The 27,015-nt window shown below is 38.1% G+C and overlaps 1 protein-coding gene across 3 annotated transcripts in view; it reads right to left on the reverse strand.

Moving 5' to 3' along the window:
- LOC306888772 (MOB kinase activator 2-like) overlaps nt 1–27,015 on the reverse strand; it is a 40,176-nt gene that overhangs the window by 4,427 nt on the left and 8,734 nt on the right. Inside the window, exons 1-3 of one of the 3 annotated variants that reach the window (XM_079447213.1) lie at nt 14,485–14,673; nt 2,140–2,300; nt 1,005–1,098 (exon numbers count right to left, since the gene is read on the reverse strand). In XM_079447213.1, coding sequence (XP_079303339.1) covers nt 1,005–1,098; nt 2,140–2,300; nt 14,485–14,567 — 338 coding nt within the window. In that variant the 5' untranslated portion in view covers nt 14,568–14,673. Of the gene's footprint in view, nt 1–1,004; nt 1,099–2,139; nt 2,301–10,451; nt 10,609–14,484; nt 14,674–27,015 lie in introns of those variants that run through there. The other 2 variants (XM_079447212.1, XM_079447214.1) reach the window with 2 other exon arrangements.

The following is a 27,015-nucleotide window of genomic DNA, read 5'->3' on the forward strand; positions in this document are numbered from 1 at the left end:
TCCAGAAAGATGCCGGGGTAACCTTAACATTTTATTTTAAGATTTAACATTTGTACATGGGCTACAGGTCTAAAGCAAACGAGTTGTACAAATTCTGAAAATCTTTTAGAGCTCACAATTTGTTTAAAAATACAACATATTACGCATTAATAAATCAGTATATATGAAACTATTTAATTTAAGTGTCATGTTTGCGATTTTATAATTTTTTTAGTTATATAAGCTATAGCTTCTGACCTTTAAATCAAAACATACTCATCATTTTATGGCATCAATTACAATATTTAATCAGTTTAAATATTATTTGTGTATTTTGCTTCATTTTATTAGAAGTAATATTTTTTTCATATCGGGCCGATGCTAATATTTACATTTAAAAAAGCCATTATCAGACGATTCTGATATCGGTCCGATAAATTAGGGCTGGGTATCGATTCAGATTTTTTGATTACATTCAGTGAATATAGTTTTAATACAAATGCAGTTGATATTTCTAAAAATAAATGAACAGTAAACAGTGAATTAATAAAAAGACATTAAGAGCCACAGGGCTGTATTTTAAACCTATTATTTTTTTGTATAAGGTCCTTTTTTTAAACAAAAATAGGTCCCTATAAAATGCTCTTCTTAATTTTTCTGGTAATCAGATCAATAAACATTAATTTATCCAAATCAAATTTATCCTAAAAATTAAACCTCTATGTTTTGGAAAACAAAGTGCTGCACAACAGAGGTTTACGGCTTTTGAGAATCAATATTGAATCGACGTCATTTAAAAAAAAATGATTCGTCGAAACCGATTTTTTTGCCCAGCCCTAATTGTGCATCCCTATTAAAAATGAGGAACTTGCTCTTGTTCGATCACATCTCTCCCTGAGGTCGAGCTGGACTGCGGATCATGACCTCGGCCCCAGGTCGCGACCCCTGCGCGTCTAGTTTCCGCTCGGTGCGTCTCTGAGAGTCTGTATAATGGATAAGAGGGTCAGGATGAAGACGACACTCACGTATTGCAGGCGGTCATGGCCGGACACGTCTCCCCCGTGCAGAACTCTGAGATTGTGCTGTACTGCAGGTTAATGAGATTGAAGAACGTCGTGGCTAGGAGAAATAAAAATCACAGATGATGCAAAGATTAACGAATGATAAAACACAGCAATCCTTTATTAATCAATCATATGAGAAAGAATATACATTTCACAATATGTTCCAAGCCATTTTATAAAAACTGATGTGTTCCTTTTTTATAAACATTTATATTTCATTTTTATAAATGGATGCAAATATGCACATTTCATAAAATTACGTGTATAATTATAATTTATGAACATGTTATTTTTGTGTCTATATATATTATGTAAATAATGACCTATAATTTATCACATAATGATATATCACTGTTTTTACTGTATTTTTGATCTAATAAATGCAGCTTTGGTGAAATATATTACATATATATTCTATGTAAATGAAAGAACCCACTCAACAAGCACCATATGAGCTTTCAGAGGAACAGCTGGAAACTGAACTGATCCAGAGAAATGGCTTTGATTAACCATAAAAGGTCGTGATTTGGTTTAATAAGTGCTTGTGGAATTTGAAAGTGTATTAAAGTTTCCTAAATTAAGCCATACTTTGTGTTTTGGTTTTTTTCACATGTTTTCTTTCAAGATAAAATGGAGGGAAATGCAAACAATGGTGTGATTCGTGTCTCTGGAATGTTATTCTGAGCTGATTTATGATACGGTTATATAACACAGAGGTGAAATCATACATTCCCTCTGATGTTTTCAAAACACACCTAGTAACTAGACCCAACACAACAGCCCTTCGCCAGATTAAAAACAACCAACATACCGCAGCGTGAGAAAATTATACCTAAAATTGGGAACTTTTTTTTTTCCTCTGCATTTCTAAGATTCCCATGACCAAAAATAATGAGTAAAGCGTACTACTGATTAAATTTCACATTAGAAATGCTGTTCTTAGATCACTTTTTGACTTTTAAAAGCATCTAAATATAATTAAACCGCATTCGGGGTATATCTTCTACCAAAGAGCATCAAAAACTGATTGTGAATTTAATTTGGTCTTAATTCTATTGAAGGATTAATTCTATATGAGGTGCTGTGAGTCACTTACTGTTGCAAGCGAGCCATTCGTTCAGGTCGATCTCCCTCGGCAAAACCACCAGCTCCTTGAGGTCGAAGTCGACGACTCTTACTTTGGTGTATTCTGCTTCCAGGTAATGCTTCTTCTCCTCGATGGGCGGCTTCTTTCCATTGGGCTTTCCTTTGCCCTTCCTGTGCGGATGAAACGAGGGCAAACTGAGGTTACTCAACCTGATAGAGCTGTGAACAAGGTCTTAAACTTGCATCGCGATACAAATGCCAACCGTATCCGATGCACACTTCTTTAAATCGTTAACGTTTTTTGCCGATGCACCGAGCGAATCGGTGAATCTTCCCATCCCTAATACACACATACACACACACACACACACACACACACACACACACACACACACAGAGATAGAGATACAGTGGTGTGAAAAAATGTTGGCCCCTTCCTGATTTTTTTTTGCATGTGTGTCACTTTAATGTTTCAGATCAAACTAATTTAAATATCAATCAAAGATGACACAAGTAAACACAACATGCAGATTTTAAATGAAGGGTTTTTTTTATGAAGGGAAAACAAAATGCAAACCCACAAGTCCTGACCTGAATCCTGTTGAGATGCTGTGGCATGACCTTAAAAAGGCGGTTCATGCTCGAAAACCCTCCAATGTGGCTGAATTACAACAATTCTGTCAAGATGAGTGGCCAAAATTCCTCCACAGCGCTGTAACAGCCTCATTGCAAGTTATCACAAATGCTTGATTGCAGTTGTTGCTGCTAAGGGTGGCCCAACCAGTTATTAGGTTTAGGGGGCAAGCACTTTTTCCCTTCATAATAAAAAACGTCATTCAAAAACTGCATGTTGTGTTTACTTGTGTTATCTTTGATTAATATTTACATTTTTTTGATGATCTGAAACAATAAAGTGTGACAAACATGCAAAAAAATAAAAAATCAGGAAGGGGCCAACACTTTTCCACACCACTGTAGAGAGAGTGTACTGGGTTACATGCAATCTAAATAGATTACATCATCAGATTCCAAAAGTTAAGTACATTACATTTTAAAATGCTCATTACACCTCGTACGTCGCGGCAAACTATACGCAACAATCTGTGCACATCCATTTTTCCACTGCAGGTTTGCTCGGTTAACCTTGCCCTGTAATTAGCGCAGCAGACCACTTTTCCTTCCACATCTATTTTTAGCACAGACGGGTTATATTACCATCAGACCCCGTCCTCACACCACACCCGTCCCAACATCAAACGCCTGCGCTAATACAGTAATAACACTCCACTCCAACACACAAGAGCTGCTTTCAGCTTCAAGAGCCAACAATTACCTCACAGCACCTTTAAAACGCAACGCTTCTGACAGGAGAGGCTTTGGAAATCAAGCTTTCATACAAAACCACTTTCACAAACTTTTACCGAGTCAAAGATGACGGAGTAGGCCAGGAAGAATGTGCACGATTGTTCATGCCAGTTACCTTTAATCTGTGAGGAGTAGACAGATTTATGTCAACAATAAAGTGAAGTGGAAATACAATTATGTTACGAAACGAAAAATTAAACTAAAGTAAGCTAAACTCAAAACTCTATCAGCACACTGAAAATTAGAGCTCCAAACATGTTGGGGTCTTTTGGATGTGCATACCTTTTAGCAATTCTTCGCTATTAAAACATTTACATAAAAATATTTGAATTATTAAATTTGATTAATTAATTGGTTATTAAATCAAATATATTTTTTGTTTGATAAAAATGCTGCAACAATATCAATTCTATTATACAAATATCTACTTTTAAGTTTTGTTTTCGGCCAAGTGCATCCAGAATCTTTATTTCAGTGCATCATTAATAATAATAATAATAATAATAATAGTTTCTCTGTTAATATTTATAATTATTTTAAGTACTACCCCCCCAAAAATAATAATAATAATACTAGGTTACTAAGTTAATGTTAAGTGATATTCTGTTTAAGAATTGCTGGTCATATTTGTTATATGCTAACTTTTGCTTCATACATACACATATCAACAAGATAATCAAATATATGAGCAGAACATAAAAACAATTGACCTATTAATTGGAAATTGGCTTTATCTTTAACACTGGGGGATTTTTATTTGTATTTGTTTTATGGGGATATTCTCATATCAGCTGTGTTTCTGATATCAAATGTGATGCCAAGCAGTTAGAAACCATAAAGAGGTCTCGTATCTTAGTTTGTTGTTTTCCTCCAATAACAGCAGCGCGATATAAAGCCGCATCTGTGTCCATCTGAAAGGACAGACCGGCCTGCTCTTTAGACAGCTGCTCTCATGTTGTTTGACTCCGGGGCCCGGGGCCAGTTCAGGCTCTCCACACAGAGAGCAGCCTTGTTGCTTTAATGAAGAAGCCCGACAGAAACCCTCAGCCAGAGGCCAGCGCTGCTAAACACACAGAGACTCACGTCCACACGCTGACCACTAACACACCAGCAACCTCCAGAAACCGGCCTGCAGTGACAGCAGAGATGGTCTGGGGCCGCCTTCTGGAGGATTTCATTACCTGAAGCAATTTTATATACGTGATAAAACAACATTTATATCGAAAGAAAAAGAAATGTTGGGTATCATTTGTGACCCTGGACCACAAAACCAGTCATAGGGGTCAATTTTAATAATTGAGTATAGGAAACTATTTGGCTGAGATACAACTATTTGAAAATCTGGAATCTGAGGGTGCAAAAAAAAAAAAAAAAAAAAAAGTTGATATATTTATGTTAGGAAATTTACTAAATATCTTCATGGAACATGATCTTTACTTAAAATCCTAATGATTTTTGTCATACATTTTTTTTATAATTTTGACCCATACAATGTATTGTTGGCTATTGCTACAAATTATGACTGGTTTTGTGCTCCAGGGTCACAATTATGAATTGATTTTCCAGTTTGCAGCATCCACAAATTCCCTCCGTCTCAAATGCAAAGTCAGTCTTCTTGGATTCTCTTGTTCCCTTTTCAGCCCATTTAGACCAACAGTTCCTGATTCCTGGAAAAGCATGGCACTAAAGCCAGGAAGTGCCCTCTGGAAACAGCTTTTAGGGGAAAGTCATCGTGAGGGTGTTTAATGGTGCGTTTCATCTTGAACGGCACATAATGAATGTCAAGAGTTTGTGGATAATCACTCCGATATAAAATGTTTATTATTATCTGTTTTATTTGTATTGTTATTTATTTACTTATACTGCATATGGCTGCTTCTGAAATCAACAAACCTCTTGCAGGGTGTTTATTTTTTATTATTATTTATATTTCAATGATTAAAATGAAGACAAATATATTAAGCAGTCTATATAATAATATTTCATGTTACACTCCAAGTTACCCAACTTTATATTTTAAATTATGCACTTTCAAACGCTTGAGCTTCTAACATTTTTTAAATCCTTAATCTTTTATTTTTGTGGAATAACTGGTAAAATTCTGTAAACTTCCACAGAAATGTTGGGAATTATGCAAATGTATAAATAATGTCAACACGTTGTGTTTCCAAAATGCACATTAAACTCAGCACTCATTAGGCCTGTAACTGTATTAAACGTTCATATAACAATGCTATAAGCTATTTTGCAACTTTATTTTGATAAATTGTGCATTTGATTTTACAAATGATAAACAACTTGAAGCTGCATTATTTGACAGTGATTTAAGGACACTTTTGGTTTGCTTATGGTTTTCCTGATTTGATATTGCATTCATTTCTTACAGCAGTTTTTATTTTTTTGAATGATACATTGCTCTTTGTACTGTCTGCATTCATGCAGTGTTGTAGGAGATACAGAAACAAAGGCCGATTGGAACACTTGAACAACTGGAAGCCCACGAGAGAAGCGGAGCTGTTCACAGAGCAACTGCTGTCCAACGGTTAAAGAACGCAGCTTCATTCATTCTACAATCACAGATTCACTTCTGTAGACGTTCAGTTGCACACTTAAAAGAACAACTCATTGACTATCATAGTAGCATATCACAAACATGAGTGTCTCTTTTTTATACAGTTTTTGTTCATTATTTTCATTCATGTTTTGATTAAGTATATTTGATTTTTTTCAAATTCTCAATTGAAAAATCTAAGGTTTTCAATTTTACTGGAAGAGCTCAAAATGATGCGATGATGATAAAAAAATAAAATAAAATAAAAATTCCACTCCATTAAAAAGTTGCAAATATTTTAGGTAAATTAATGAGCATAGAAGAAACCTGTGTGTAGGTAAACTTTCTCACTGCTATTATTTGATTTTTATTTTTTTCTCTGAATTGTACATGAAACATTTTTATATGCTGCACTACCAAGTGAGACCGTACATGATCTGCTCTTGTTTTTTACACAAACACAACACAAACCTGTTCAACCTACAGAATAATCGTAAACGTACACAGTATTTTTAGTTTACAGTTGCCTTGCCATTTCCTGAATTGATATACTGTACAGATCAAAGGTTGCCAGCATTCGTTTGAGATTACAGCGGGAGCTTCTTCATTCCTGCGCTTCCAGACAATGATAACCATCTTGACTGTTCCTGTTCCTCACGGAACAAGCTCTGAAGCACTCAACATCGTGGCTTTTAACTTGCAACAACCAAAAAGTACAAAAAACGGTGCTGAAAGTCATGCACCAACTGCTACTTACCACTGTGGACGCATCCATGAAGTCTAGTAGGTTTAGAGCGTTCTTTCACTGCGTGATGCAGTCTATTAAAATACACTTAGAATGATCACAACATTCAAGGTATGGAGGCAGAAAATGTATTTATTTATATAATCTCATACAGTTAATATCACGAAGAGTGCAGTTCTTCTCAAAATCAGCATGATTACAAATCTGATATTGATTTTATACAACAGTTTAATAAACAAGAAGTTAATATTAAGAGACTTATGTTCACCATATTGCCTGTTTTTTGCTCTATATCGCCAACAAAAATACCTCCAAACATGACAATGACGAAGTTTGGTTCCTTAATAAATCAACCGTTAAAATGATTCGGTTCAATAGCAATGGCTCAATTATTAACAGTGACTTGCTGCCACCTACTGGTAGTTGTAATTTCACATTTAAAGTATCTTTTCATTTTTAAAATAATTTAAAATATCAAAACATTATGCATTTATAGCTGAAAGTTAAATGCATTCATGTCGTGCATTAAACAGTGCGTAAATCAATTGTGTTGATACTGATTTCACTTGCCTTGTAACAGCCCAAATGTCTTATTATTCTAATCGACTGATTAAATATACGAAAAAAAGCACACTTTTAGAAAAAAATAAGGCTTTATAAAAGGTAGAAGTGGACATAAACAGGTACCACACAGAATATGAAGACTTTTAGGTGTCCACGGTAGTCCTCAGCACAACATCCCACTCAGCAAAATATTGCCTAATTATCGGTATCTGTAAAATCCTAGAAAATATGGAGATATCTTTTTTTGGTCAACATCGCAAACCCTGTTCACAGTCCAATGCGATTATGCATCCAAGGCTGAATGTGCCACAGCCATTAGGCCAAGTACAAAACGTTTCGGCTTAATCGCTGTACCCAACTTCCTTCCCGGGATCACAATCTAACAATGAACTACAGACTCCCACAAGGAGATGTAGACTGCAGACAGACGTGAAGTCTGAGAAGGCACTTCTGATGCTCTCTGTGGGAACAAGACGAGCTCTGCTGTTATGAATGGCTGTGTAAGATACGATCAGAGACTGGTGTCGTTCTCAGACAGTGAAACGTGAAAAGTTTGCACAATTAGGAAGGTTTGACAGGGCAGAATCGAGCCTATTTTTATTCTCAGGGCATGTTCTCTGGCAAATACTCAGAAGCTACATGCCTAGTCCATTATGGGCGAGACACTGAAAAACATTCCACTGACTCGCTGACGCATTTTCCTTCGTTCAGGGTCAAGATGGAGATAAAATACATTCCACGCTTTATTAATGCATTATGCACAATCCAAAAAAAAGCATGGTATTTGACTCTAAAGTAGTAGAAGTTGTTTTGCAACTTGGTGCATTTATATAAACCAAGCAGAATCTCAATTATTTAAGCTATTCAAAAACATGAGAATCCTACGTACGAACTGACCTTCAGGTTCAGAAAAATGTCAGGAATAAACCTGACCGAGGGGGTAGAAATACATGCCTTAGATCCCAAATTAATAAACAAATATTTTAATGGTCATGAAAGAAGAAAGCAATGCGGTTTAATTTGCTAACTGGGTTAATTCTTTCGCTCTATTGCAAGACTTAAAAGGCAAAGTCACTTAGCAAACCTCTTCAAACTAGGGAGTCTCCACATATTTCCTCAGACGTTGATCCCACCTAAAACACATTAGCAAATCTGTGAGATTAAGTTGAGCCACGGCTGATATGAACAGAGCTGACGGAACAGCTTTCTGACTCCAGACTGGCTGACTTGAGCCGCCACCGATGCTCCAGGCCCGAAAAGTGCCATTTAAAAGACCATTATAGAAACATCAAATTAGTCCTTTCTCTGAAAAACCACAGTCTGTGGGAACGCAGGAACGCCAAGACTGTTTTTCAAGAGACTAAAATTAGATGGATGTCAGCTTGAGGCTGATGCTATAGTATACATCTATAAAAGAGCAGTGGTTTATTTCACCTGCAAAGCTGTGCATTAAATCACAGATCCAGACGTTTACAGTTCATGCAAAGAGTGGCATTCTATGCTATAATGTTACTTATCTACAGTGCAAATAAATGCAAGTCTATAAACAACAATACATAAACTTTCTAACTGGTTGCAACTTATTTAGAGACCGATAACTAGACTGTCCTCACAAATACACTGCAAACATCACACTTATTCAACTTGCATTTATCAAGTATGCAATAATCCCTAGAGTTGATCATTACCAACACTTACATACATAATGCTTCTCAAAGAAATATGCTGTAAAATGAAAACGCAAGCATGTACCAGATAGTTATGGCTGGCCATTATAATCTCTGAAATCCCCAACAAACACGCTGTATGCGATCAGTGCTCATTGCAGCTGTGCACACAGAATGAGAGTTTGTTAAATGATTAACTGACAGACAGGAAGAGCTCTCTTCTTTCAGTCGGTCACCTGAGGCCACCGGACGATCAGACTGTACCTGTTCACTTATTCACTAAAGCAATGCACCTGAGCATTAATCAACAAGAAATGAGCTTCCACTGTAATCTGGAAAACACACAGCCAAAATTTAGTGATTAAACCGCGCTCTGGATAAAAAGTGCCAACTACATAACAAATAAAACCTTTGGATGTGTCTCAAAACCTACTGTGCTGCCTACCTAGACAGCATTCTGGGGACTGCATCCATATGCATGATATATCTTATATACAGTGGGGTCCAGTCTGAAACTACTCGCAAAAAAATATATAATAAAATAATAATACATGAAATCAAGCAGCTATTTGTAATGCTAATATTTATTTTTATTTAAACTCTATAATCCATTTTCATGGAAATTAGTCTTTTAGTCTCCACTGCTGGTACAACACACACACACACACTACATGCATAACATAAATAAATCCATAACATTAATGTCAACAACTATATTAATTGCTCTATGCACCATATAGCACTTTCTCTATACAATTTAATGTGTGAAGGGTGCACACTTTAAAATCTTTTTAAATCTTTAAAATAAAGAATTGTTTTCTGTGTTATATATTATTCCATAACATTTATATCCATATAAAATCTCACATTCATTTGTCCATTTAATTTGCTTTTTGTAAGTTGTTACTTATTCAATGCATACTGAAAAAAAGAAGAAGTCTATATTCATATTACTTTCAACAAAGCAAACTGCAATTGAATTGCAGGTATCTGACAGCAACAGGTCAACAAAACGGTACTAAACTCATCACTCCACGGACTTAGAAAATAAGATATATACATCAAATTAACTCTTTTGGGCACTTTATAAAGCACTTTTGGGGTAATTTATATATAAACCGCCTATATGTTGCCTAAAAATACCGGTGCATCTTTTTGTCCACTGACACAGAAATAACCGCGCTGGCCCTGCAGCTATTCAGCCTAATAATAACTTATCTATATGAGCCCCGCGGGGAAAGATAGTGTATCATTACAGCTTGACGAAACCTGGCAAACATGCAAATCACACGCACAATATAAGTGAGCTGCTCACAATTAAAAGTTAGTGGAAAGTTCCATTCCGTCACATTGACGCGCAACGCACCGCGAAGAACTTGAGCAGAAATCATTGCAATCATCAGAGGAGCTCAGGAGACAGATAACGATACCTCAGCACTTTGCCAACCGCCTGAAGGACCATTTTACAGCTTAATCCGTTTTTTGGGGATCTCTGCGCGAGCGCGCTGTCGTCTCCGACCATGTTTCCAGACGCTCGCTTTGAACGCCTCCGAACGCGCTCATAGATTCTGATCAAGTGAACCCAGAGTTTGCAAAAGAGTCGCTCTGCTGTGCTTCTCCTGCAGCTCAACTTCTGGCCAATCGCAGAACGGATGGGAAGGGCCAAGGCGCAATATTTGGAATGTAAGAAACCTCATGCATGTGACTCTCCACACACACTGGACGCAGAAAACTGTGCTGGATCTGGGTACAGTAGAACTGGCTTTCCCCCAAAACACCACCACAGCAATAACTCACAAACAGTTATGATTCCTGTACTTCTACTGGAATAATATAATGCATATGCTTTTCCACTATATTCATCACGCATCTACAAATGTACAGCTTCCTCCTCACTGGAAACCTCTTTTATCTGACTAAACTATTTACTTCATTTATTAAAGTTTCTAATAGCATTTTGCCTGGCATTTTTATAATTTAAATGGATAAATGCATACATATATACATTTTGCAGTATATATTGTATCAGTAACATGATGTTTACAAAAAAGTTGTGCCAAGTTCAATTAAAGGATGTATAAGGAAAAGTATTATTTTATAAGTGCATGGTCACCATTTAGAAATTATTATTTTTTTTCCCTTTATAAGTTCATTTAAATAATCCGGAGGTGTGATTTTACACACACACACACACACACACACACATATACACAAATAATAATAATAATAAACTACTAAAACATTATAAATGAATTTATAAAATAAAAAAAAAAAAACTGAAAATTAAATATTACAAAAAATACGTTTCAACTAGTTGCTTAGTCAACATCTAATTTTTATTTAGTTTATTTGCTAAAATAACTCAAAGTAAATAAACTAAAGCTAACAATTAAAACTTAAAAACATGTCATGATTATTAAAACTAACTAAAATTACATTTAATTTTAATTGAATATTAACAAACTATATTTAGTTTGAATGCATATTAGCAGAATAATTAACTTTTTTTTTTTTTAAATACTTCTATATTGATGAAGCACGAAACCGCTGTAACCGCTCGATGATATGTTAACCCACTGAAGCATTTCCTTTACAGGTTGCTTCACCGCATGTTTTGATGAAGCAATTCGTGTTATGACAATGTAATTTACAGTGGAACATCAGGCTGGAATTTTCCTGCAGAGCTCGAAGGCATGTTCAGACTCGACACTGGAAAGCTAGAAGAGCCGGTCTGGCCCTGGGACTAGTATTTTAGTCATCTAACAGCATGCCAAGACAGACAAACACATGCTAGAGACTCACAGCCTCTCTGGCTCCATGCATGGGCCCTCTTTAGCTTTTCTGCTAATATATAAAATAAAAATAAGCATGCATACCCTCTTTATTTATATATACAGTATATGCATAGAAGACACCAGCATACACAGACGTCAGCTTATTTTCAGAAGGTCGAAATGCTAAAAGTGTTCAGCGCTGTTAATATACTGGCTGCTTCTTTCAATCCAAACACAAGCATCAGCCTTCAATTATTACTGCATAAGCCTTAAAAGGTCAGCCTGAAATAAATGCTGGAAAAAGAGAGTGGAAAAAGTGCTTTCTAAAATGAGGCATGGATGTCAGGTTGTGGGTGGGAGTGGTGAAATAATGAGGCCTGTGTGAGCGGGACGGGACAGGGGCCTGACGCTGAGCCTTCACAGGCTGCTGTTGTCCCAGGAGGGCAAAAAAAACAGGGGCAGGGAGGCAGACAGAGGAGGCTTTCATGGCCTCTACAGGTGAGAGAAAATTAAAGAGTAGCTTGCGAAAGCAGTGACGCAAACATGTAGATGCCGCAGCGTGGTGAAAGTTTTCTTAGTGTACTCAATGCTGCAGGAATTTAAGATTGGCCCTGTTTTTATTTTACCTCAGAGGACCAAAATATCTTGGATATATGGATATATATAAGTCACCAACATGTTATACATGTCATACTAACCACATTTCATTAGGATGTTAGATTATTTTTACCTCAGAGTACAAAAAGGACAAAAAAAGGTCTTCTGAACTAGGGCTGTGTGATATGGCCAAAAATATCACAACATTATTTTTTTACCATGTCATATGATATCATTATTTATCACAATATTAATTCAGTTAATGGTTAAGGAAATAAATTCCACAAGTTTGTTAGACCTTGAGAATAAATGTATATAACTTTAATTTGTCTGTTCACAATTAAACTCCACAGAGCAAGATACCTTTTAATTTAGCATCCCATGAAATGCATTTTTGTGTATCCTAAATTCTGTTTTCAATTTTATTGTTTTTTATTAAGGACTGTGTTTTATGATTTAATACAAATGTTTCATCAAAAATGGTGTCTAGAGAAATTAATTAAAACTTAAATGCAAATCTACGGTGGCCGAGAGAGCTCAATGCGCTGCAAATTCAGAAAACTGCAAATACTCACAACTCAAACAAACAAAGAAACGCACTGCAAATAAAATGTATTTGTTTGAGTTGTGAGTATTTGCAGCACCTGCTGTCAAACTGATGAAGATGTTTTCTTGATTTGCTGGTGCCTTTTCTATTTGCATGTGTTTTCTGAATTTGCAGCGCATTGAGCTCTCTCGGCCACCGTACAAATCAAATAAAAATACATAAATTAAAGGGGTCATATGATGCGATTTCAAGTTTTCCTTTCTCTTTGGAGTGTTACAAGCTGTTTGTGCATAGATAAGATCCCTGAAGTTGCAAAGACTAAAGTCTCAAAACCAAAGAGATATGCTTTATAAAAGTTAAGACTCTGCCACGTCCTCCTAAAATGGCTCGTTCAAACACGCCTCAATATGTCTACGTCACGATGTGGGGAGATTTTCATAACACCGCTTCTGACTCACAGCCTGTAAGTATGTTTCTGCTACTGACGATTCAAACATGAGTTTTGAGCAGTGTAGAGTAGTGCTTGTTTGTCGATTCTCCGATCACAAATGCAGACATGGTAATGATTATGCGGTGCGATGCAACGCGACGCGTAAAAAGACAGTACAAGTCATTATAATCAGTAATTATGTCCTGATGGACAACAAATGCCTCGTTTGTAATGGGTTTTATTGTTTTTGTGTCGTTGCGCTGGGACACGGCATCACAATACGGTGAGGAGTGTAACATTTCCGTCTCACGCTTGAGGTTTTCGGCCAATCACAACGCACTGGATAGCTGGCCAATCAGAGCACGCCTCGCTTCTCAGAACGATGAGCTTTGTGTTTCAGAAAGACGGAGCAACAATAATGTACAGTATGGGGAAAATAATGTGTTTTTTGAACTTTAAACCACAAACATTGCAATACACCAAATAAATGTTCTTTTTAGCAAAATCAGACCCCTTTAATTTATAACAAAACATTGCATTTTATTTATTTATTTTTTGTCAAAATGCTGCACAAAGAAATATGGATCTTGAACAATTAGGCTAAATTGAGTAAATGAACATATAATTTGTTTGTAAACAACTCTGGGTCACACTTTATTTTAAGGTCCAATTCTTGCTATTAACCAAACCATTAACTACGACTTTTGCTTCAAACTCCTAATTTGCTGCTTATTAATAATTAGTAAGGCAGTTAAGTTTAGGTATTGGCTAGGATTAGGGGTGTAGAATATGGTCGTGCAAAATAAGGCATTAATATGCTTTATAAGCACTAATAAACAGGCATTATGTTAATAACAGGCATGCTAATAAGCAACTACTTAGCAGTGAGAATTGGTCCCTATGCTAAAGTGTTACCAACACCCTGATTAAGCGGATATTACTGCAGAAATACTGAAGAAATGACGTTAGAAATGGGTCAGATTCGAGTCCATCTGAGCTGATCCCAGATATACAACAGTTCTCAACTTGTCAAGTTCTCCTTTGCAAGCATTGCAGTGTAGATCTCTATACATTGAATATGATAATTGTTTGATTGCCTCTGAAGAAGCAAGTACCTGTAGAAGAGCATCCACAGAAGACCGAGAGGGTTTTCCAGGCTCTCGGATTCAACCGGCGGATCTTCTTCAGCTTCAGCCATTTGTGAACCTCTCAGATCATTCCTCGCAACATGAACGGCTTTTCCTATCTATTTGCCCGAGACAAACATCAACACGTCTGCCCACCCAGCTATACGGGCATCGAGTGAAACGAGCTGAAGTTACGGCTGTGGTTTCTGGATAAGTTCCTCTCTTGTCTGCTGCTGCTGATAAGGAGGCCTAAACCACGAAGATTAACATGCACTTGACCGAGACGTGAAGTCCTCAACATATAACCATTAATGGACAGCAATATGCATCCTGGGAACAAAAGTCATACTGAGAAGCTGTACTTTGAACTTCGGAACTAATGTTTGGGTCACATTGTTATATAGCCTAATGCTTACAGAGTGCAGTGGGAATATTCAGGGGTTAAAGTTTGCCTTTTGAGGGATTGTACTTTCACTTCTTCCTGTTCCTTCAGAAAAAGAACAGCAGGAATGTGCCGATGCATTGTTTGGCCTCCGCCGAGCCATTTCCCTGAGTCTCTCGCATGCAAACGAATGGCTTTCCTGTGTTTATGTGCTTCCTCCGTAAGAAGCAGCCGTGCATTTCTGCGAGTGCCTTCCTCAAATATTATTGATAATGAAACTGTTTCTGTGCGCTGCCTGAGAAACGAACGAGATGAAGCTTCTGCACCTGAGCATCGAGAGTGTTTCACTTCAATAAATCAGCTCAAACCTCATTCCAAGCTCAAAATCACTTGGACTAAAGTGGTTTCACTAAAATGAAATTGTCAGGCCAGTGTTTCCTAAACTATTAAATGCTGCTGATTATGTACAAACTGAGATTTCTGTGGATCACAGCATGAATGAGTTATCACCACATGTTGTGCATTTTAGGCTTTAATTTTTGCATGATACGCAAAAAGCTTTTTTTTGGACACTTGTATCAAACTTAGACTAAGGGCCACTGGGCCAGTTGTACTAAACGGGCCAAATTAGCGCAATTCCAAAACAGCGCAGATGGGAGGGGAAATTTCTGTGAGTGATTTACTAACAATGTGCAAAATAAAGAACACAGATGCGACATCTCATTTACATATCAACCAACATAGCTGGTCATCACAGTTCAACGCAAATTAGAGCAGTTGCAAATAAAGAAGCCACAGTACGTTAAAAAGAACCGGAGGCCAAAAAAAATAAGGTTTGCTTGAAGTTTAGAAAGAGCTGATATTTCGTGACTCGGTGCCAAGTTTATTTCCTGAAGCAAATTAAAAATAACATGGCTTTGCAAACTAAATGTGCTCTTCTGGCATTCAAAATAAATTAATATGCATGGAAAAAATCCTCTCCCTTCCACGTGCTCTCTGTTCTCTGCAGTGCCTCTCCTAGCAACAATAATAGCAGCCATTTCAAGCGCAAAACAGTTTAACACATGCTTTTTGGGGGGGCATTAAATAAAGGTGCAAATGCCAGTAATTTGACGAGTGCAAACATTAGTAAAACATGTTGCGTGATTCATTTTAATACTCTCCTCCCATAACTTTTGCGTCTGAAAGGGAAACTCCTACAAATGCATATTCAATTCACATAGCCTTTTCAGCGCTAATTTGTCACTGAGTCTTTAGTAAAACCTGACACTACTATTTTAACGTCAAAAGACGGTTTGTGCTGGCGCAAGCTGTTAGCAAAGCAGGCCCCATGCTTTTACGTAGTAAAGGTCATACAATACCTTTTAAAAGTTTGGTGTCAGTAGATTTAAAAAAAATAAATAAAAACATTTTATTCATCAAGGTTGAATTAAATTGATCAAAAGTGACAGAAATATTTATATTTTTTAACTTTCTATTCATCTGTGAATCCTGAAAAATAAAACGCATCACAGTTTCCACAAAAAAATATTGTGCAGCAACCATTTTCAACATTGATGATAATCAGAAATGTTTGTTGAGCAGTAAATCAGTATATTAGGATGATTTCTGAAGATCATGTGACACTGAAGACTGGAGTAATGATGCTGAAAATACAGCTGCAGATCACAGAAATAAAATAAAATTTAACAGATATTCACACAGAAAACAGCTACTTTTAATTGTATAAATATTTCACAATATTATTGCATTTTTCTGTATTTTTAGTCAAATAAATGCAGCCTTGGTGAACATAGTAGTGACTGAATGAATGAGTGGATGTGTGCTTTTCCTAACCGAATGTGATTCTTATCAGTATATCACCTGTGTACATCTCTCCTGCTGTGTGGGTAACGGACACCAAAGTTTCCTGCAGAGATCTTTCACTGTCCATTGGCAGCCCATCAGAGGATCTCAACAGGAAGTTATGCAACCGTCTGATACGTCCATCAGCGCAGGGGCAAAACAATGGCCAAGAAGGAGCTACGTGTGGAAGGGCTCTCGCTGTGCAGCCCTGACATACTTTACAGTTCACTATTATAAAACAACTGGGATTCCAGCATCTGCACTGCATTAGAGCGCTTTACCAAACGTTACCTGATCAGAGAGTAAGATCCCGACCTTCTAAACTTCATTTCACCACAAACTGTTTCAGTAATGCAATCCAGAGCTAGCAGTTAACGCTGTCCATCAGATAATGTTTCAATAAAATTAAACCGTTTTTTATACGCTTTTAGATAATAAAATAATAAAAAACAAGAAAATAAACAGGATATTAATGAATAAATGGCACAGAAAGTCAACAAAGCAGTGGTTTCTGTTACGTCCAACAGTCCAAACACAGCTCAGATAAACAATCCATTAAATCTCACCATTGATCCTTGTGAAAGTGTGCTTGATTATATTCAATGTGCACTTGTAAAAAAAAGCTACTTGCAGATAATGCAATATTAAAGCATATTACCTCCACAATAAAAGTTTGCTGAAGTGCACTTGTTTTTCTCAAAGTACTTGCACACTATGCGGCAAACCTCCACAGTTAAGATGCGGTTGTGTGGTTATCTTTATGAAAAGCTAAACATCGCTCAAATATCATTGGATTGGTGCTTCTGCTTTCTGAGCTACAATCCATTTCCCTTTCATTAGCATTTCATTAGCCACTATTGTGAGCAAGGCTGACTGATCCGACAGAAATAGATGAGGCCGTCTCTTAACTCTTCACTGCCCTTGCTTGCACAACTAAAATAACCATTTCAGAGCTTTCTAAAGCCTAAATCTGGTGCTTGCACTGGAGACACTACAGTATTGTGTTCATGAGGTTTGCTTTGGAGGTGTGGACTCTCAGCAGCTCCACCCAGACCAGCCTGTGCTATAAAACTAAACACTGAACATTTTAGCATCAGTTCATCCCAAACGGGAACGTGAGGAAGTGCTAGACTCGACTCGCTCTCGGGACGAGGGCCACAGACTCCGGAGAGAGTCCTGATTGGTTACTGAGCAAGACATGCTAGAAGACGATCTCGGGCACAATGTGACTAAAGCAAAGATAAATCAATATCTACAGCACATCTATCTCATTCTCAGTTTACCATGACATAGATTCCAAAAATAGAGCCATGCTAATGAATCCCACCCTGGAAAACAACAGAGGATTTGTGTAGCACACACAACACACACACAACACACACACCAAACAACACACACACCAAACAACACACACACAACACACACACCAAACAACACACACACACCAAACAACACACACACCAAACACACACCACACACACCAAACAACACACACACACACACCAAACAACACACACACACACCAAACAACACACACACACCAAACACACACCACACACACCAAACACACACCACACACACCAAACAACACACACACACACACCAAACAACACACACACACACCAAACAACACACACACACCAAACAACACACACACAGCTGTCCACAGTAGAAGGCAGACATGTGCACAGCAATCACTGATTGAAACGGTTTAGAATAAACAAACCAAGAATGCTATTAATATTCATTATTATATTGCTGGGAAATAAGACATTTAGGAAGCTTTGAGGGAAAGTTCAGATGATGATAATAAATAATTAAATAGTAATAATATAATTATAATATAATTTCCATTTAGCTGACACTTTTATCCAAAGCGACTTACAATTGCTATATATGTCAGAGGTCGCACGCCTCTGGAGCAACTAGGGGTTAAGTGTCTTGCTCAGGGACACATTGGTGTCTCACAGTGGATTCGAACCCGGGTCTCTCACACCAAAGGCATGTGTCTTATCCACTGCGCCATCACCACCCCAGACATATAATCAGACATTTAGGACGCTTTTATTATTATGTAACAGTACTGGGAAGGAGGAGTCAGAGAGAGAGAGAGAGAGAGAGCGAGAAAGAAAGAAAGAAAGAAAGAAATGCACTATAACTTGCTTTAAATGACATTTGATGTTATTGGCATCCACTCTTCATCATATCTGATTATCAGTGAATAAAGGACAAATATAATATTCTGAAACATTGCAGAAATGATCCGGACTGTCGTTATAGTGTTTGTCAGAGCTGAGCAGTGCAGGATCAATATGAACACTGAAGGTAGACACAAAAAAAGCAGAAAAAGTGCTAAACCGTGTAAAAGATGCTCTGCATTGCGTGATATATTACCAAACACTCCCTTGAGGCTGACTGGTCACAGATATACTGCTCGATATCATCCTGAGAGGTCAGCGGCTCCACAGTGAACTTCTGACACACCTCCATTCCCATCTGATCCCTGTGCATTATGATATGTGCAGAGCAGACGCAACCTCAGATGACCCTGACTGAAATATTAATGAAGCCTTTACTTCATCTCAGCAGAGAGTTACTACATCGTATTAAACATTGCTCTCATTGCACCGCACAGTCCTCCCTGCTTTAGCCACTTACTGTCTCCACAAGCCCTAGATGGGGAACACAGCTGCTCCAAACCCACAGCGGAAGAACTTACATCATTGACATGTTTTATTAATCTACATTAAAATATGCACTCATTATGGATACACGTAATCAATCAAATTAGCGTATATTTCTTCATATTTATGCTCATATACCGCACACAGCAATACCAAACCATTATCTGGAAGCATGCGGCTACAGTTTAGAGAGCAAAGCATCAGCGTTTCAGCTCCATCTGCTGGATCAGCGCCGTTTCACAGCAGATGTGTGTATGTATACACCAGTACGGTATGCAGTACACTAGCATTTAAATCCCTAAATATGTATTTATTTATTTGCGTATTTATTATATTATATTAATAATTTATATATAAATGTACACCAGTGCAGTATGCAGTACACTAGCATTTCAATCCAAACATGACCAGTCAGTGTCTCAAAGTCTGCTTGTGAGTCTGATCCTGGCACTTGGGTCGGATTTCACTTTGACTGACATTTCACTACAAGATAAATCCAAGCACAACGCCAGTCATGACTGATTCACTGCAGTGTATCCGAGAGAGCCAGGATCTGGGTGTGAATGATATAGTTAGCCTAATCAGTGGCGTTTATGCTCTCGGTACCGCACAGCTGAAGGTCATTCGTCGAAAGCAAAGCAGCAATCTGGGAACGTACTGCAGCCTGAAAGGCCTTTGAAGCTGTACAAACTGAGCCAGTTGTGAAAAGTGTGTTGTGAAAGAGCGAAGGCTAATGACCTCCCATGCCCCACTGCCAGCCAATCAGCCCAGCCGCAGCGCTCCTCTCCGGCAGGTGGCTGAGGGAAAAGCACAAGAGACTGTGTGGATATAAGCCTCAACAGAAAAACAAGCTGAGCCTGAACGCGGCGTCTCTGCATGCCCGGGCAGAGCAGGCTGTGTGTTTGTGAGGCCAAACCAAACGCTATTACACTGCTTTAACACACCCACATGTGTTCGGTGTCTTACACCAAAAGTGCATTATTACATATTACAGATATGATGTTTACATGGACTGAAATTAAATCAAGGCATGTTAATCTGTTTCTCTTTAACACTAGACCCGCCGGGGGTCGCTGTATACCTAAAACCACCAGAGGGGACATTTGACCCGCGCACATTACAACTGTTTTATATGGCTAAAGAACATATTATTTCACTGTATTATGCCACTGTCTTCACAAAGAAGTGTCTAGAGTCATGACATGATTATGTCCAGCCCACTATATTTTTGTCCTGTTATGTTCAAGGCTTTTTTTATGCAGGCCACTAATAACTTTTCATAACGGTCCATATAAGCTGCTAAACAAGCACTGACAATGAGAATTAGAAGGAAGTAAATACATATTTGGGTGGTGTAATATTATACTACAATGTCATTAATATATTAATAATAATGATATAGGCTAATCATATTAGATAATATATTAGCCCATGTTATTTAAATCACTAAAATAGCGATAGACAATAATGAGCAATAATAATTTACCACATTGCATGATGCGATGACAAATTCAAGCGCACGTCTTCACCTAATTAATTAAAACTGTAAATGCATTAATAATGCATAAATAAATTCATTACATTTATAAAGAAATGCATTAATGCATAAACAAATAAAAATGATCAATTAACTAATATTAGGTTAACATCCCATTTGTAGCCAATCTTTAAATGAATCAGGCTGTTTTTGCTATACTGTACCTTTAAGACTATAAGCGCATGAGCTCTGTTATAATTAGCCTAGCTCACCTCCACCTGCAGTTCACAGTCCAGGCCAAATTACTTTACTTACTTTACTTTACTTTTGTCATTTAGCAGACGCTTTTGTCCAAAGCGACTTACAAATAAGAAAAAGTAACTAAAACTAAAAAGTTACAACTCTATAAATACTATCTACCCACATATTTAAGAAAATAAAGAAATTAAATAAAATTAACATGCATATAACAACAACATTTCAATAATAAACATATCAATGAAAAAATTAAATAAAAAGCTACTACTATCCCTTGCCGGTGTCCCTGCCCGGTGGAGTCGCACGGTAGAGTCGATGGTCTTTACACTCTTTGGTCTTCACACTAAGAGGGCTTCACACGACGACTGCCGCGACCGCGACCGATGCCGCGGTATAATAACCTTTATTATACCAATCTAACAAATGATCGTTTCAATTCAGCTGGACCCACTTTCCTGTTTATCAACTACAAATGGCCAAGCAAGTGCACACACTGACAAGATACACGATACAGTACGAGACCAAACGCGATTTCAGCAACTCTCAATTACTGATTAGTAAATTAGTAACTAATTAGTAAATTACTGATATACAAAGCAGGCGGTCATATGGTAATGTCCTTCTATTTTCAATGATAAGTGAAATCACTAAAAGCAATGCAGTGAGAAATGATGGAGGGGCGGCTGTATTCTGTGAGGACAGATCTGTGCTCTAATCCTTCGGGAAGAGGGTTGGGATGAGAGCTGGAGGCTGAAGAGAGGAGCTCCATCTCTACACGACCACCATCAGCATCAGCAGCGGTGCTGGATTACACAGGCATTAGCTGAAGTGCATTCTACAGCTGGCTAATGCTTACATAACGCTCAGACAATGCTGTGCTCCCTCCGGGGCGCCTCGGCAACATGTAACATACACAGAGATATGAAGAGCACACATGAGCCATGAGTGCCAGACCTACAGACTTGCAGATGGTGACTAACGACAAGGCACTGAAAATCTACAAGAAATAGCAAACAGGCATTATGCAACACTGCTGAGAAAGCAAATACTAACCAGACTCGCATATAAGAAATGGCCCAGGTACTATGGCTGCGTCTCAAAGCAAAGATGATGATCTAATGCATTTTTGCATAAGGATACGAACTAATCAAACTGGTTTTGGATAGACCACAATTTCAAGCAAATATTTATCAACTACAATGCTTACTTGAAATCCAATTTGAAATTGAAATCCTTTTATGAGTTTGGAACGGCATGAGGGTTAGTAATTGGTTGATTTTCACTTTTGGATGAACTAAATTATTAGATAAATATAATTGCTTTTGGAAACTTGAGCTATAGTTGCACATTAGTAATATTTTAAAGATGCCTTAAACTCCAAAAGAGTATCTTGCTCATACACTCATCTTCTTTCCAACATCACTGCTTGCTTTGTTATGAACTAATATTCATTAATGTATCCATTCATCTGCACTAACAATTTGAGATAAGAACAAAATCTGAACTGAACTGGATAATGACACTAACTTTGCAACATCAACATGGTTATTGAATGAACGCTGAACTAAACGCAGCTGAATAATGACAATATTGTCTTCTGTAGAGCTGAGATTTAATTAGTTCCATAATTGACATAGTAGTAACTACAACATTAATACTTTGAATTTCCTGTTTGTTCATGTGAAGCTGCTTTGAAATAATCTGTATTATATAAAAGTGCTATACAATTAAATGTGACTTTTAATGAGAAATGAATAGATTTCATGTTTCTAACATTCGTCCAACTAAACATTTACACCACCAGATTTATTAACATTAGCAATTCATGCTTAAATGGACAATTAGGGAAGTATGGAAAAATATACCAAGGAAGTCAATGGCTACCAGGTGGTTTGGTAACCAACGTTCCTCAAAATATCTTCTTTTGTGCTGAACAGAATAAAGAAACTCATACAGGTACAACTTGAGGGATTTTTCTTTTTTAGGTGAACTACCCATTTAACTTAAAATGAGCGAGGCATGATGCACAGCTCAACCAATAACTGATCAGCTTTCAGTGCCTAACAAACGTTCAGTACATGCATTTGAATATTTAATCAGGACCAAAACCTCATGCAAAAGAGATCACAACCACACAAAAGCAGCGCTAGGAAAAAAATGCATGCTCTTACTCTGAGAAACGGCTGATCCCTGAACAGCTCAGAAGTGATTTTACAGGAGATTATTTTGTTCGATCTTATCTGTTCAAGACTGTGAGAAGGCTACTACAGGTCAACCACATGCACAACCTTCGCTGTCCTTTACACACAGCAGCTTAATCTTACCGCAGACGGTCTCGAACAGCGCAAGTACGATTGGTAGAGAACGGGTTGCTGTGCAATGTTAAATCTTGACCTCCAAGGTCATTTGGTAAGAATTACATAGAGTAGGCCAGGATTTATCTGGACATGTACATGAAAACTCTTGTCATTTAGATGACACTTGCAACTTAGGGTGCTTTCTCAACTGCCTCATTTGCCAGTTTGCAGTTAAGCATGGCAGGTCGCGGACAAACTTGGGGTTGTGAGGAGGTGCGGAGCCTCAAAATAGCAGTGTGCTGTCTGCTGCATTTTACTCCTGTCTTTGTTTACTTCCGGGAGCACCGTTGGAATTTTCCCGCATGCTCGTTCTGACCAATCGAAAAGCAGTTTAGGGAATGCGTTCAAAGACACATCTAGCCAACCAGTGAAGCGGATGTTGTCACGTGACTGCATTTTGGTTCGTTTCAGCTGGTTCGGACCAGAGCAAACAGTGTGGTGTGAAAAGGAACCAAAATGGCTAAAAATAGCTACAATGTATACTTTTTTGCCTTTGAATGAGCCAAACTACAGATGTGAAAGCACCCTAATGCAAAATACAGGAACAAATCCCTCTTTGTAGGTTTATGACCTTTCAGTTTCCAGACCCAAACTTTAACATGTACGATATGTTGCAGAACCTACCCATACGTGCCTCTACCTACATTTCTGCAAAACTCAAAAAACATACCTATATGTATGAATCACTGCAGTTTCCAGTTGAAACGAACACTAAAACTCAGACCACTTTTGTTCATTTTCACACAAGGCCAGAGTTTCGATTAAGAAAGCTGAATTTTCGCACAATATTGTCTTATGACTTTGAAGCAATTCCAACATGCTGTGAGATTTGAAAACGGATGCTTTTGAATCTTAGTGTCACATATCCAGCTTCATATGCATGGTTTTTCTGACGCAGTACGTTTGCTCTGCAGCTCACCCGATATGACGTTGCACTTGTGCGGTGAAGCGCTCCGGTACGAATCCTGTGAAACTACGGTTCGAAAAAACTGCTCAAACTAGCATATAAGGAAGTTAAAATAGCATCAGCAAATGTGTTTATACATCACTTGTGCATGCAATCACTCTATCAGGTAGGTTTAGGATTATGTTTGTGTAGGGGGATGTTATTTTCCAACATAAGAGCTAGGGCTGTCAAAATTCGATAACGCGATATAATTTTCCTCAATAAAACGATATGAAGAGTTCTATAAATGTTCGATATAATGTTTATGCGCCAAAAGCGGAACGAAACAGCGCCACTCATATGAAAGTGACATACGGCCAAGCATTATTAATAATCTAATGCTAGTTTCTAAGAGTGTTTAGTCATACATCCCTTGTGAAAAAGAAGGAAAGGGAAGTGGTGTGTGGCTTTTGTGCTCTGCATTTAACCCATCCAAAGTGAACACACACCCGGAGCAGTGGGCAGCCATTTACACATTTCACAGCTTTCCTGTAGCTCAAATAGTAGAGCATGGCGCTAGCAATGCCAAGGTCATGGGTTCGATTCCCAGGGAAAGCAAGAGCTGATAAAATGGAAAAAAAACTGTAACTTGAATGCAATGCAAGTTGCTTTGGATAAAAGCATCTGCTAAATGCATAAATGTAAATGTAATGAAATGAAATATATGCTGCCGGGGAGCAGTTGGGGGTTCGGTGTCTTGCTCAAGGGCACCTCAGTCGTGGTATTGAGGGTGGAGAGAGCGCTGGACATTCACTCCCTCCACCTACAATCCCTGCCGGACTTGAGACTCAAACCCGCAACCTTTGGGTCCGACTCTCTAACCATTAGGCCACGACTTCCCCACGGCGTGAGCTCACTAGAGCAGATGCATTTACGCAAGCACTAAACAGCGCTGTGAGATCCAGTGTAAAGCGCTTCAATTCAGAGAAGAACACAAATGACTCTGTGATAGTTTAAAGTTTAAAGCCAAGCAGGAGAAACACTGTTCAATCTACACTACATTTTTATTTTAAATTCAACAAATATTCTAAATGAATTATTTTTTTGACAGCCCTAAAAAGAGCATTAACCTTTCAGCGACACTCACCGGACATTTCAATTCTGAACTGCTGCAATACGTACCTGAAGCAACGCAATAAAAACGTGATACAGTCACGTATTTAACGTGTGTTTTAGCGCCACTCACTGGACATTTCATTTTGAAACAGCCGCGAAACATGCAGTAAGTTACATAATAACGTGTTGCAGAAATGCTGCCACAAGCACGTATTTCCAATGAGCTTGGGTTGTGCAAAACATGAGGAGGCACTTCAAATCCTGCAGTCATGTAGATTCACACACTCACCGTTGATCTGTGATGTATAGGGGAAGCCTGCAGCATGCCTGATATCACGCTACATTAATCCAACTAAAGCCCATTCCTGCTCCATACAAGGAAAAGACAAGCTTCAATCGGAATCCCTCTCTCTCTCTCAATCACGCTTCATTTGCATTTTCCTCACTGCATTTAAGTATGCAAACCCTAAAAAGGTGATGTAAGCTATTCCAGCCTTTTTGCAAACTTCAACCACACATGCCTTTTCCAAAACCCTGCTGTCCTCCAAAAACGAGTCAGCACACCCAAATGTGCAGAATTTGTTTCTCATTGGCTAAAATACTTATTTCTGTGATAGCAGTCAGGCTGTTGGGACATTTTATGCACATTCGTTTCAGAGTGTAAGAAATGCACCGAGGTCATGCTGAAGGACACGCAAGGATGAGAACAGCCAAAGAAACAAATGGAGGAAGAGGAAAAGATGCAAGGAAGAAAGCGACACCCTTGCTCACACTGCAATGGAGGATGCAATGTAGGTCATCAGAAACAGTAGGAACTGAAAAACACGTGAGAGGAAGAGAACGGCAAGACAAATGCTTCCACATCAACCCTTTTGGGCGCCACAGTTCAGCTTGTTTGATATGAAAGAGCTTTCTTGTATAGACAGTCTAAAATACTAGGCTGGTAAATCCAACTGGACAAAATCATGAATAAAACAGTGAAGCTGGCATCTTCTTATCCACTGGGTTTATGCACATGCTCCAACTCTTCTCCATTTTTAGTGCATCTCTGCCGACACATACTGGTCTGGCACGTATACTACATCGTTTTGAGTCGTTCCAGTGGTTTCGTGTGTATGCAGATATTTCTTGAAACAACGCCGTGTTTGCGGAAGAATGAGGAAAAAATAAGATCAGATAGGGAAAGCTCTGACTCGGTGTGGATGAGCCCTAAATCGGCTGGCAGAGTGGAACAGACTGTTTACACTAGTGCATTTTCATTTTAAAATGCATAACTTTTGCTACGTCGTTTACACTACGGCAGCGTTTTCGAGGAGACTTTTGAAAACGCCGCAGACCCCGTTTTAGTTTGAAAACTCCAGGGTTGCATTTCAGTGTAAACGGAGCAAAACAGAAACTTTTGAAAATGATGGCGTGGCCATAGATATACTAGATGCCTCATTAGAGACCACCATATTGCAGCGGTGAACCTGACATCATTCACCATAGTAAATCACTGAATATTCAAAAGATGC

This window comes from Barbus barbus (assembly GCF_936440315.1).
Source record: "Barbus barbus genome assembly, chromosome: 22".
NCBI classification, from domain to species: domain Eukaryota; kingdom Metazoa; phylum Chordata; class Actinopteri; order Cypriniformes; family Cyprinidae; genus Barbus; species Barbus barbus.